The 11,714-nt window shown below is 39.4% G+C and overlaps 1 protein-coding gene across 1 annotated transcript; it reads right to left on the bottom strand.

Moving 5' to 3' along the window:
* Positions 1-1,675: 1,675 nt before the first annotated feature.
* acsl5 (acyl-CoA synthetase long chain family member 5) lies at positions 1,676-11,501 on the bottom strand. Its single transcript, XM_014032723.1, has 22 exons — positions 11,431-11,501; positions 10,364-10,415; positions 9,471-9,642; positions 9,214-9,325; positions 8,178-8,242; positions 7,777-7,878; positions 7,606-7,705; positions 7,197-7,375; positions 7,092-7,124; positions 6,952-7,003; positions 5,701-5,774; positions 5,546-5,623; positions 5,338-5,472; positions 5,117-5,251; positions 4,934-5,029; positions 3,617-3,689; positions 3,441-3,529; positions 3,166-3,282; positions 2,536-2,679; positions 2,353-2,454; positions 2,100-2,171; positions 1,676-1,831 (listed from the first exon to the last, which is right to left on the bottom strand). The coding sequence occupies exons 3-22, from the start codon at positions 9,624-9,626 to the stop codon at positions 1,694-1,696; spliced, it is 2,052 nt and encodes a 683-aa protein (XP_013888177.1). The 5' UTR covers positions 9,627-9,642; positions 10,364-10,415; positions 11,431-11,501; the 3' UTR covers positions 1,676-1,693.
* Between the last annotated feature and the right edge of the window lie 213 nt (positions 11,502-11,714).

The following is an 11,714-nucleotide window of genomic DNA, read 5'->3' as shown; positions in this document are numbered from 1 at the left end:
CTCATGCGTGTGTCCGCTGGGTCCTAGTGCCCATCTTCATAAAGCTTTTCAGCAGATGGAAGCATGAGGTGCTCCAAAGTCTCCTGATAGCTGCATTGACCCTGGCCTTGATAAAACACAGTGGACCAACACCAGCAGCTGACATGGCACCCCAGACCATCACTGACTGTGGGTACATGACACTGGACTTCAGGCGTTTTGGCATTTCCTTCTCCCCAGTCTTCCTCCAGACTCTGGATCCTTGATTTGCTTTCATCTGGAAAAAGTACTTTGGACCACTGAGCAACAGTCCAGAGCTGCTTCTCTGTAGCCCAGGTCAGGCGCTTCTGCTGCTGTTTCTGGTTCAAAAGTGGCTTGACCTGGGGAATGAGGCACCTGTAGCCCATTTCCTGCACACGCCTGTGCACGGTGGCTCTGGAAGTTTGTACTCCAGACTCAGTCCACCGCTTCTGCAGGTCCCCCAACATCTGGAATCAGCTCTTCTCCACAATCTTCCTCAGGGTCCGGTCACCTCTTCTTGTGCGTTTTCTGCCACACTTTTTCCTTCCCACAGACTTCCCACTGAGGTGCCTTGATACAGCACTCTGGGAACAGCCTATTCGTTCAGAAATGTCTGTGTCTTACCCTCTTGCTTGAGGGTGTCAGTGATGGTCTTCTGGACAGCAGTCAGGTCAGCAGTCTGACCCATGATTGTGGTTTTGAGTAATGAACCAGACTGGGAGTTTTTAAAAGCCTCAGGAATCTTTTGCAGGTGTTTAGAGTTGATTAGTTGATTCAGATGATTAGGTTAATAAGTCATTTAGAGAACCTTTTCATGATATGCTTATTTTTTAGATGGGGATTGATTACTTTACCAAAATCAATTTTAAAACAAGGCCTGAACTACTTCAGTTGGTGTGCAATGAATCTATAATATAAGTTTAATGTTTATCAGTACATTACAGAAAATAATTAACTTTATCACAGTATGCTAGTTTTTTTGAGGACCTGTATTATATTGAAGGATTTCCCAGACATCTGGTAGGACAAAATTAAAAATGAATTTGTAGACTTTGATAGTTATTTAACTTGAAAGTATTTACAGCAAGATATTTGTCCTCAAAAGATTTACTGAAGGATTAACTCGATCCTCCTGATTTGAACTGATCCTCCCCCATTTTTATTTTGAAGAGGCAAATTATTTCATCTCCGCTCAGGTCGGAGGATTTAGTTGTAGGTCTTTCAGAATCAAACTATTTTAATCTTGTAGAAGCAATTAAAATAGACAAAATGTAAGAACTTGACCAGGGTTTGAGTTCCTTTTGGATATTTTTAGTTGTGATTAATTCAGCTAATATCTTAATGATGCACAGATGTTTTGTTCTGCAGATAAAGTCGTCAAACCAAACAGTTCAGTGTCACTTTGTGCAGCTTTTGTAGCAGAACACAGGAGGGCAGTACCGACTCAAAAATAAACTTGTTTGAATTTGAGTAGCACATTGTGAGGCATTTTCCACCTCTTGACCAAGCTTCATATCTTGGAGTCACCTGAAACGATCAGAAACAACTCTTAAATTTTTAAGAGCTGAAATTTGAGAAATATAACCTCATCTCAACCTCTGTAGTTTTTAGACTATTATGGAGAAAAAAAAGCCATTAGGTTTAAGATTCAGGAAGAGAAAAAAAACACTTAAAATGCTGCTTTGTGTTTCATTTATTGTAAGCTGGCATAAAGTCGGTCGATCTGAGGCTGGAACAGAGCTTGGACCTCAGCTCTCTTGGCCTTCAAGGTGGGAGTCAACAGGCCGTTCTCGATGGTGAACAGCTCTGGGTGGAGGTGCACGTCCTTCACCTGCGGCCAAGAAAACAATGAATGCAGTCAAAACTCTCCAGTTTCTCAATAAAAAACCTCAACTGACAAATCAACTGCAGTATGTGAGAGATGTTATGAAATTTAGTTTTCTTCACAGGTTTGAATTCATTGGACCAAGTATTTAGATCTACGGTAATAAAGTCATTTACACCCAAGAGATTCAGGTTTACAGGAGCAAAATTAAGTTTACGGAATGAATTTCTTTAAAACAATTACTAGTCTGACTAACTATTCAGGAAGAAATTACCTGTTCAAAAGACTTGAGACCTGCTTCTTTTCCAAGTTTGGTCATGTCTGAAATTACAGCCTTCTTAATTTCCTGAGGGAGGAAAAATAAGTTTTAAGCACAAAAAAGCTCTTCATTTCAGTAAACGTGATTCACACACACACACACACACACACACGTGTTATGGGTTTTACAACAAAACTGTCCGTTTTAGTGTAAATGATCATAATTCCTGCAGACTTGACATGTTACAGCCAGACAGACCCTCCCTTACTGTGTTCTTGCAGAGTTCTTCAATGGAGCCTTGGATGCCAAGACGTTTTGCAAAACCTGGCAGGACGTCTGCGTCTGGGACCACAACAGCAACCAGGCAAGACTGCAAGAAGGAGTTGAACCTTAATAATCAAAGCTGAGGAACAATTTAAAATTCGTAAAACAAAAAGAGGTGGAGTTATACCTGCAGACTGTCTCCATGCACAAACACCTGAGCCACAGGGCCGCTGCGAACATACACGTTCTCGATCTTCTCCGGTGCGATGTACTCTCCTTGAGCCAGCTTGAAGATGTTCTTCTTACGGTCGATAATCTTTAAAACTCCACTCTGTCACAAACAAAACCATAAGTCTATTTTTGATGTTTATGTAAAAGAAAAACACTGCACACACACACACATACAACCTTTAGACTAAAAGAAAAACTAGCTTTGGAGCCAATAATTTTACTGGAAATATTAGTTTTGACATACATTTTAAAAAGCAAATGTTTAAGCCATAATTCAGTGTTTACAGAAAGAAAAAGTAGTTGGACGTCTTAGGTTCAAGAGAAAAACTCAAAATGTTCAGCACCTTCACTCAAATCCTCTCATTTCTTCTAAAGCAAACATGTCGACCTTTCACCATGTCCACTTTGAGAGAACTTTTTTTTCCTAAAGCTTCGCTTTACTTTGTTTCAACTCCTAAAGATGGAAACAGACAAGACTCGAGGGTCTGGTCCAGCCATCTGGTGCAGGAGTTTCAGGTTGAATTTATTCAACTGGTGCACATAATCCGTTTTGGCTTATTTAAAAAAAAAAAAAAAAAGCTCTTACTGGAAGCCATTTTCCAACATCCCCAGTGTGGAGCCAACCATCTTTATCCAAAGCCTCTGCGGTCTTCTCAGGGTCTTTCAAGTAGCCTTTGAACACATTTGTACCCTTAATGCAAACCTGGGAACAAAAACCAGAAAATTCTTTGAACTTCTTACCAGAAGGACAAAAATCTAAATTTATGTGCATCCTGTGTGTTCAAGATCAGAAGTCACACATGCATTTTAAAATTAGCTAGCCCTGGAAGTCATTAGCTTAGCATCAAATCCTGAACACACCTCCCCTTCACCGTTTGAAGCAAAGTAGCTCATTTCTTCAACATCAACCAACTTCAGAAAATTACAAGGCAGAGGCACACCGACATGACCTGTTGGGAAAAAAGTTTGATTACACCACTGATTTTTCTACATAAAGAAAAAAAACATTAACCGGAAAAAGAGGAGGTGCAGTTTACCTGCAGAGACGTCTCCAGACATGGTGAAGGTGCAGGCAGCCGCACACTCCGTCTGACCGTATCCTTCAAAGATCTGAGAGCCACAAGGTCAATAAGACTAAATAAATCAATCGTGTTATCAAAACGTTAATGTGCTGGCGGTTAATCAATAAGCTAGAGTAGTAAGGTTCAAACCTTGATTGATTTGGAAACAGACATGGTTTTAAACCAGAGACCAAATCTGAGGTCAGAGAGAATGTTGTCTTAAGTAAAATATGCCAAATCAACTTTGAGCTTTATATCCTGTTATTCCCTCAAAAAAAAAAAAAAAAAAAACATACCCAGTGTTGCTTTGACTCTTCATGCATGTTTGAGAAATACTTTAATCTCCTGTAGTAGCCTAGCCTGGCCCTCACCTTCCTACACGGTTCCGCTCAAATCTAGTTTCCCCTTCACTGCTCCTCTGTACGAAACAGAGCGTAGAACAGTGGTAGCCATGTGGAGCAGCCAAATCACCAACCATTTACCCAAAGCTCCTCCCTGGAGCTGAGCTCCTGCCCCACTGAGCACCCCTGCCTGGTGTAACTGTGTCCGAGCTTGTAATAGTAATTACTTCAGTCCTTTTCAGACTAAAAAAGTTTTTATCAAGGAAATGTAATGTATTTTTGGATGCCAAGGAGGCTACCTTCTTTTTACAATTCCTAAGGATGACACGGTTCGTCAAAAATGGTCTGACTTTACTACAAAATGCAAGTGGCATTAAGTGCCGAAGTGGGAGTGTCAGAAACTGTAGGAGGTTCGGCCAATTTCAAGGTGTTTACATAGACTGATGTAAAATCAAATTTTGATATCTACAGCATTTTTACAAAACCCGAAGGTAACAGTAAAGCCTAAAATTCGAACAAATTTGAAGGACCAATGTACTTCAGTCCAAGGAATAAGACTGGAATAATCTGGAAAGGGATTATAAAAATGCCGGCTCAATTAATTTGTTTAAGAGAATGATAAAAGTTAGATTGTTGAAGAAATATGAATTTGTATAATGTGCTTTTATAAGAACTGTTTGAGTTTAAGTTTTGTTATTTGAAGATAATTGAATTATGTTTTTTTTTTTTAAAGGGCAGATGTTAAGAATGTTCTTTCTGCTGCCTTTCATTTTATTTGGGATTTGTATAATTTATTGTATAGTACATTTTGTTTATGAAAATGAATAAATCTACTACACTAATAGTTCTCCACAGTCAAGTAAAGTGGGGCATACTTTATTAAAAAATTTTATTACTGAAAACAAACCATTTGCATTTGTAAGTCGACACTCTGGTTCTTTGTTTTTATTACCTGGCAGCCCAGAGCAGCTCTGAGGAAGGTGAGAACAGAGGGTGATATGGGTGCTGCTCCGGTCACCATGAACCTCACGCGGCCTCCAAGGGACTCCTGGGGGTCAAGGTTCAGAGAATGTAGATCCACTAACCCCACAAACACACCTCAAACAACCTGCGTTTGTTCASACAGAACCAGCACCTGGACTTTGTTGAAGATGAGTTTGTCCCAGATGCTGTTCTTCCTGACGATGCCCTCCTTCACCTCAGCGCACTTCCTCTCCACGGCCAAGTTCAGCAGCCATTTTTTGAACGGCGTTGTGGCTCCGCTCTGAACCTGGTGATAAAACATGGAAGTGTTGAACTTTCATCGAGTCAAGCTTTTTAAAAAAAATCCTGCAGCAGATTAACAGGATGACGAACTTTGTCGTAGATGCGGTTGAGAAGTCGAGGCACCGCAGGGAAAATKGTGGGCTGCAGGGTCTTCATGTCATCCGGCAACAACCGTATGTCACCCTGGAAGAATCCCACCCTGGCCCCAGCTCCAAAAACCACAGTCTGCATTAAACAAAACATGTCAACATATCTTCAGAGAGGATTAAAGATTCAAGCTCATTGGTTTGGTTCTTACCTGCACGATTCTCTCAAACATGTGTGCTAAAGGCAGAAATGAAATGGTGACATCTTCCGTTGTTGGAATGATGGACGACTGAGGAACATCAAGGTTCTGGTGAGTTTAACCCAAACATTATAAGAGCCCGTGCGTCAAGTTTAAATCAGACTCACCTCAAAGGTTTTGATGACTCCTGCAGCATCAGCAACAACGTTCTCGTGGGTCAGCATGGCTCCTTTAGGGTTTCCTTAAAAACAAAATCCTTTGATTTTTGGTGCTAAAGTTTCAACACTTAAGTCTTTTTTAGGACAATTTGATTAGTTGTTCTGGTTCTCTTTATAGAATATTAAAGATTCTAGACCAATAAAAATGTTTGTTTTCTGTCATTTGTTTTAATAACAGTTTAAACTAGTGTTCAGTTTTGTACAAGTTTAAATGAGACATATGAAGCTTTTATACCCTTTCACATTTAAATCCTTCAGTTTGGGTCTATATAAAGTGGAACTGCAATTCTTTGGTCTGAATTCCTCCTTATTTCAACTCCACAAGCCCCTCTTTCACCTCTTTTGAGGGGTCTCAGTTTTGAGGGGTCTCAGTTAAACTCATTTTGAGGCTGTCTCTTTAAATACAAATTAGGCGCTTCACACTGTGCCCCCCAGCTTCCAGACAGGTCCATTTTAGTTTGACAGAGGGATTAATGATTATATAGCTGCTCAGAAACGGTTTATAGGAGGAATTTGGGGTGCCGTTTGTAAAGTTAGTCAAAAACTACCACCAATATTTTTGCTTTATTTAGCCCTTAAGAAAAAGAATACATTTTTCAAAGTCAGTTTTTCACCGATTCACACATTTATAAATGTCATAGTTTAACTAAATATTTAACTTACAAATTAAATATTTAAGTTTTGAGCTAAATATTTAGCTAGCTACCTAAATATTTAAGTTCCAACCTAATTAGTAGGTAGCTAGCTAAACATTTAAATTAAATATTTAGGTGGCTAGCTAAATATTTAACTTTCTAGCTAAGTATTTTAGGTAGCTAGCTAAGTATTTAAGTTGCGAGCTAGATATTTAGCTCAAAACCTGTCACAAGTTATGTATTTAGCTTATAAACTAAATATTTAATTTGTAAATTAAATATTTAGTTTATAAACTATAAATGTATGAATCATATGGTGAAAAACTGACTTTGAAAAATAAATCTGTTTTCTTATAAAATGCTAGAACAAAAATATTGGTGTCAATTTTTGACTGTAATTTTACAAACGGCACCCCATAAGGATATGATATTATGCTCTTTTAGTGTCAATTATTTTTCCTTCAAGAATTTTTGCAACAAAAAAAAAATCTCACTTTCAGGGCTTGTCAAGTTATTTATGAATCATACTCTGTTGATAAATTAAATCTTGATATAAATGGATCACCTGTGGTGCCACTGGTGAAGCAAACGATACTGAGGTCCTCTGGCTTCGGTGGCTGTTGGGTTATGAGACAAATTGAAAAGATATAAAAAAAACAAAAATACTTAAAGAGCAACCATCTTCCTCCATCAGTTGAAACTTACAATTGGCTTTTGTAGGTGACTTTTCCCCAGCACCTGGTGGAACAGAGCAGACATTTAGTTTGTGTTCAGTGAACCGTCGGGGCTTTTACGTTCCGTTCGAGTTACCTCGACGTCCTCCATGGACATGATGTCCACCCCGCACTTCGCCCCACGCTCAACCAACTCTGGGCTGAAAGAGTCCATGATGATGATGGTTTTCAGGACTGTGGTGTGGCCCTTTTCCCTGCTCTCCAGCAGAGTTTCTGCTTTCTTCTGATTGTCGCAGAGAACCGTGGATATGTCAGCTGAGGGGGGGGGGGGTGATAACAGTAAAAACGTGATCTTATGTGGTTCAAGTTGATGCAACACAAAGCTGATTTCTCACAGACAGTGATCAGAAAAAAACCACTGAGAACAGGTGAGATAAATAAGATTAAAATCCCTGACGCAGACTCCTGTGGGAGCAGGGAGTTACTGGACTTTTCTTGCTCCTTAATGCTGCTAATTACAGGAGGCTGAAAGAAGCTCCAATTACCTCGGTCGATAATGAACACGAGAGCCTCAGGACCCAGCGTGTCGTACAGAGGAACTGCTACCATGGAGTAGGTGTAACAGGCCAGCTCACTGATAATCCACTGCAATGAAAACCAGTCAAACGCACTGCGCAGTGAACTGAAATCTGTCTTTACTGGGAGAGTCGTCTGACCTCAGGTCTGTTCTGAGCAAAGATGCCAACGAAGGTGTTTGTGTTGGGCTTCAAACCTCGGTGGAGGAGTCCGGAGCCGAGGTGCTCTGCTCGGTCTGAGACCTTCAGGAACAAAAAGTGAAGGAAACCTCAAATTAAACTTTATAATATGTGTCCTAAATGCTTCATCCTTGCAGCTGTTTGTCTTTCAGATGAACGTGAAATCTGATTTGCTACATTTTTTAAAAACTTAATACAAAAAAAAAACATTTACTGGGAGCCCTGTTTTTATGTTGCCAATGGGGGACTGACTTTCCTTTTGAAAAACATTTTTTGCAACAAAAAGCTTAAAACTTTTGAAAAACATTTCAATTTATAAAGAATGGGAAGGAGAAATGCGACCTTGTCTCGTTTTGTTTTACCTGTTTGTATTTGAGCCATTGGTAAGGTCTTCCTTTTTTCCTGTAGCCCAAACAAGGTCCGTTACCTGCAGGTAAAATGTGTTAAATCAGAATTTTCTGGGAACAAAACAAAAGCAAAAGAGGCAAAGTGTGTTCAGGTGTCRGGTTTTAAATTGGTTTCTTTGAAATCAGATAATTTCTTCACTCTAAGCCAATTCAACCCTCTTTATAAACAAGATTTAAAAGCAGGATATGTCTACTTTAAATGATTCTGTTTTTTCACATTTAAAAATAAGTTGGGGTCTAAAGTGGAACTGCTCCTCATTGTAACTCCACAAGCCCCTCTTTCACCCCTTTTCTGGAGGCGTGTCTCAGATCAACCCGTTTTAAGGCTGTCTCTTTAAATCCAAACAAGGAGCTTCTCATCTTGTCTCCTTCCAGAGCGGTCCATTCTAGTTTGATATGGTTTACGACTGTAGCGGTGCAGAAATATTTTACAGATGAATAAAAAAAAACATAAGGGAAGACTTGTACATCCAGCCTTACATGCTGGAGCCAGAGTCTGACTCAGAGGGGAATGAAGACTACAAAATTGTAGTTGGCGAGTCCAGACTTTTAGAAGTTTGAACGTCGAAGAAAAATCGAGAACTGAACAGGTTGAAAAATATGACCCAAACAGAATATAAATTTATAAATATGCAGCATCAGGAGAGACTGATTTCTAATGTTCTGCACTCACAGAGACCAAGTACACAAAATGTATTTAATGGCAAAAAATGTCCCATTTAAATAGTTTTAGGCTTAAACATTTTACTTTCATTTAGCAACAGCAGGACATTTTTCTCTTTCAGCAAATTAGATCTGCAGTTATAGTTTATATTTGCCTGTCCTGGAAATTCTGATGCAGGATATTGTCAATGCAACAACTTTAATATTTACAGAGTGYATGCCTCTATGTTGATGTAAACTATTCTACTGAAGTGAGCAGCAGGATCAGTTCTAAAAAAATGATCATCAAATCAAGCAGCATTTCTTAAAAGTTGCAGGAAGTTGTTACCTGAAACTTTCAGGCCTCTCTGAAAGACTTCATACAGAGTTCTGGCATCACTGTAGTAAAACGACATCAGGTTGTTGTTGTTCTCCAATAAGGCAGTTTTTCTTGCACCATCCTGAAGGCATATAGAAGCACTCGAGTAACGTAAAGCAAGTAATTCTGTCAAGTTTATTTACACGGTTGCACAAAAAAAATGCTAGAACTTTTTCCATTCTTTCCGAATGGCCCAAAACTCCACTGAGCAGCTCCCCAGTTCTCACCTTGATGCCTAAAGTCTGGCGGTTGAGGTCAGCTGGGCTGCGGAGGGGACTGGGCCGAGCATTGAGGTAAAACAGGGTGGCAACACCGAGGGCCATCAATGAGATGACGACCGGGATGGGGAGGGGGGAGAACAGTAACTGGAGGATGAAGTCCATGGTGGCTCAGGGCCGGCTGGAAACACAAAACAAAGTATAAAAAAAAGGGTTCGTCAAGATCTACAACTCATATCACACAAAGTCATAAAAAAGTCAATTTACATCCTCATTATGAAATATCTTGAGCTCTCTCACTACTCTTGATATTGTTGCTGTAATAACTCAAGGACAAAGTCAACATTGAGAACTTGAGAAGCCAGGGTTCAACTCAGGAAAGTTGATACATTACTGGGCAGTGATGAAGCCTTTAAACATTGCTGCAAACATTCACAAATAAAATTAACTGCTGTCAATTTTCAGGGGAAAAAACAGCTAATTTGTCTTCACAAATAGAGGAACTAAACACTTGTGTGTTGTGGCATTTGACAAAATTAACAACATTCTTTCAGACTTAAAAACATCTGGTCAATTCTTCTCAAATAGAAATGAAAATCTTGTCTTGAAGGAATCGGAGCTCAGGAAACGCATTAGGAATCAGACTTGTCCAACACGAAGATTTAGGTCAGGTTTCCCTAGTATTGACTTATTTGAAGCTCTAAATTATTTTCGGCAAGTTTCMGTGGTTCGTGAGATAATTTAATGACAAACAAACATGCGCACACATACAGAAGATGGTCCACCTTCATCTGTTTGACAGCAGGCTGTAAATATACTTGCAGGGTTTTATTTCACAGATTTAAAAAGTCATAAACTCTTCAGCACAGCCAGTTTAAGTCTCAACAGTTCTGAGCTCCTACCTGCTGCAGGTCCTCTCAGGTGTGTGTGGACAGCAGATCCTCTTCCTCTGCTCTGAGGGGAGACACGTGAAGAACAAGAACTCATAAAAACAGCTGACCAACTTTGAAACGTGTGAACTTTGACCACCATTACTTCCACTGATAAAACACATCGAATCTGCATTTATGTCATATTAACACTGGAGTTGTGCAACACGCTTTGTTCCCCCTTCTTGTCAGCTCRAAATGAGTTTGATTTCAATCCAGAAAGATTAAAAAAACAACTCAACGCTTATCTGTGGCAATGACAGACAAAAAAAAAAAGAAACAGCCAAGATGCTGCACCTGATGAAAGGTCGATAATTTTATCTGCAGTTTCTCGTTCAAAGTCCTAATATTTCAAGAGMTGAAGGTGGAACAAGTTGCAAAATCAAACTTAACTCTTTAAAACAAAAGGTCATCTAGAGAATTAGCTTTTTTTGGCAATGAGTGCTGAAATTAAAATCAAAACTCCTCAAAAATTTTAGCCAAAAGTAGAACTAAATACAAATAAAGCCTGTTTGCTGAAGCTGAATTCAAAGAAAAAAAAAAGGACAAAACCAAAGAAACCATTTGTGAATAAACAAAACATTTTTAAAAAGGACACAGCATAGCAGCAATTTCCTTAACGAGCTGAATGTTTTGATACATGAATGGCTACAATAGCACAGCATTTGCAAAAAGAGATTGCAAAAAAAGATTAAAAACGGCCCAGATGTTATTTCCTTAAAAGTTAAGAGTCCAAACTGATGTGTTTGACAGTTTTAGCTCATGTGAACGTTTTGTTTTGAAAAAAAAAAAATGCTTCCAGCCAAGTAACTCTTACAGCTCAATGACTGGAAGTTTTAAAAAGGTAAAAGTGCATCTCTGTGATTAGATTAAAAGTGAGAAAGGCAGTGCAGAGCTCTGTGAACAATGCATCCAAATAAATGAACAGCATTTAGACCAGATTAGTCAGAAGTGACCGCAGGACCACATATTTCAATAGATACTTGTAAAATTATTCTGATTTCTATGAGAGAAGGACTGATGTTGATCAGGGATGTTACCTGGTGGGATTAGCAGCTGCAGGTTGGGATCAGGCTGAGCAGACGCCCCTGAGGAAAAGCAGCTGAAGCCAGCAACACCACTAATGTACCAAGCTGCCTGCCTGCTGTCATTAGCACCTTAAAGTGCACACAGGTGTGGCAGCTTCTCAGCACCAGTCAGGGCTCAACCTGCCTCCTCCTGTTTCTGCACAAAAACACACCCAGGAGAGCTTTTTTTTTGTTTCTGCCGTGTCGTCTTTATTCTTTTTCTTTAATTAAATCAACTCACGCTCTTAAAGGACCTC

The sequence above is a fragment of the Austrofundulus limnaeus genome, unplaced genomic scaffold (assembly GCF_001266775.1).
Source record: "Austrofundulus limnaeus strain Quisiro unplaced genomic scaffold, Austrofundulus_limnaeus-1.0 Scaffold7, whole genome shotgun sequence".
Lineage (NCBI taxonomy): Eukaryota > Metazoa > Chordata > Actinopteri > Cyprinodontiformes > Rivulidae > Austrofundulus > Austrofundulus limnaeus.
Note: the sequence above shows the minus strand (reverse complement) of the source record. Positions and strands in the feature narration are given on the sequence as shown.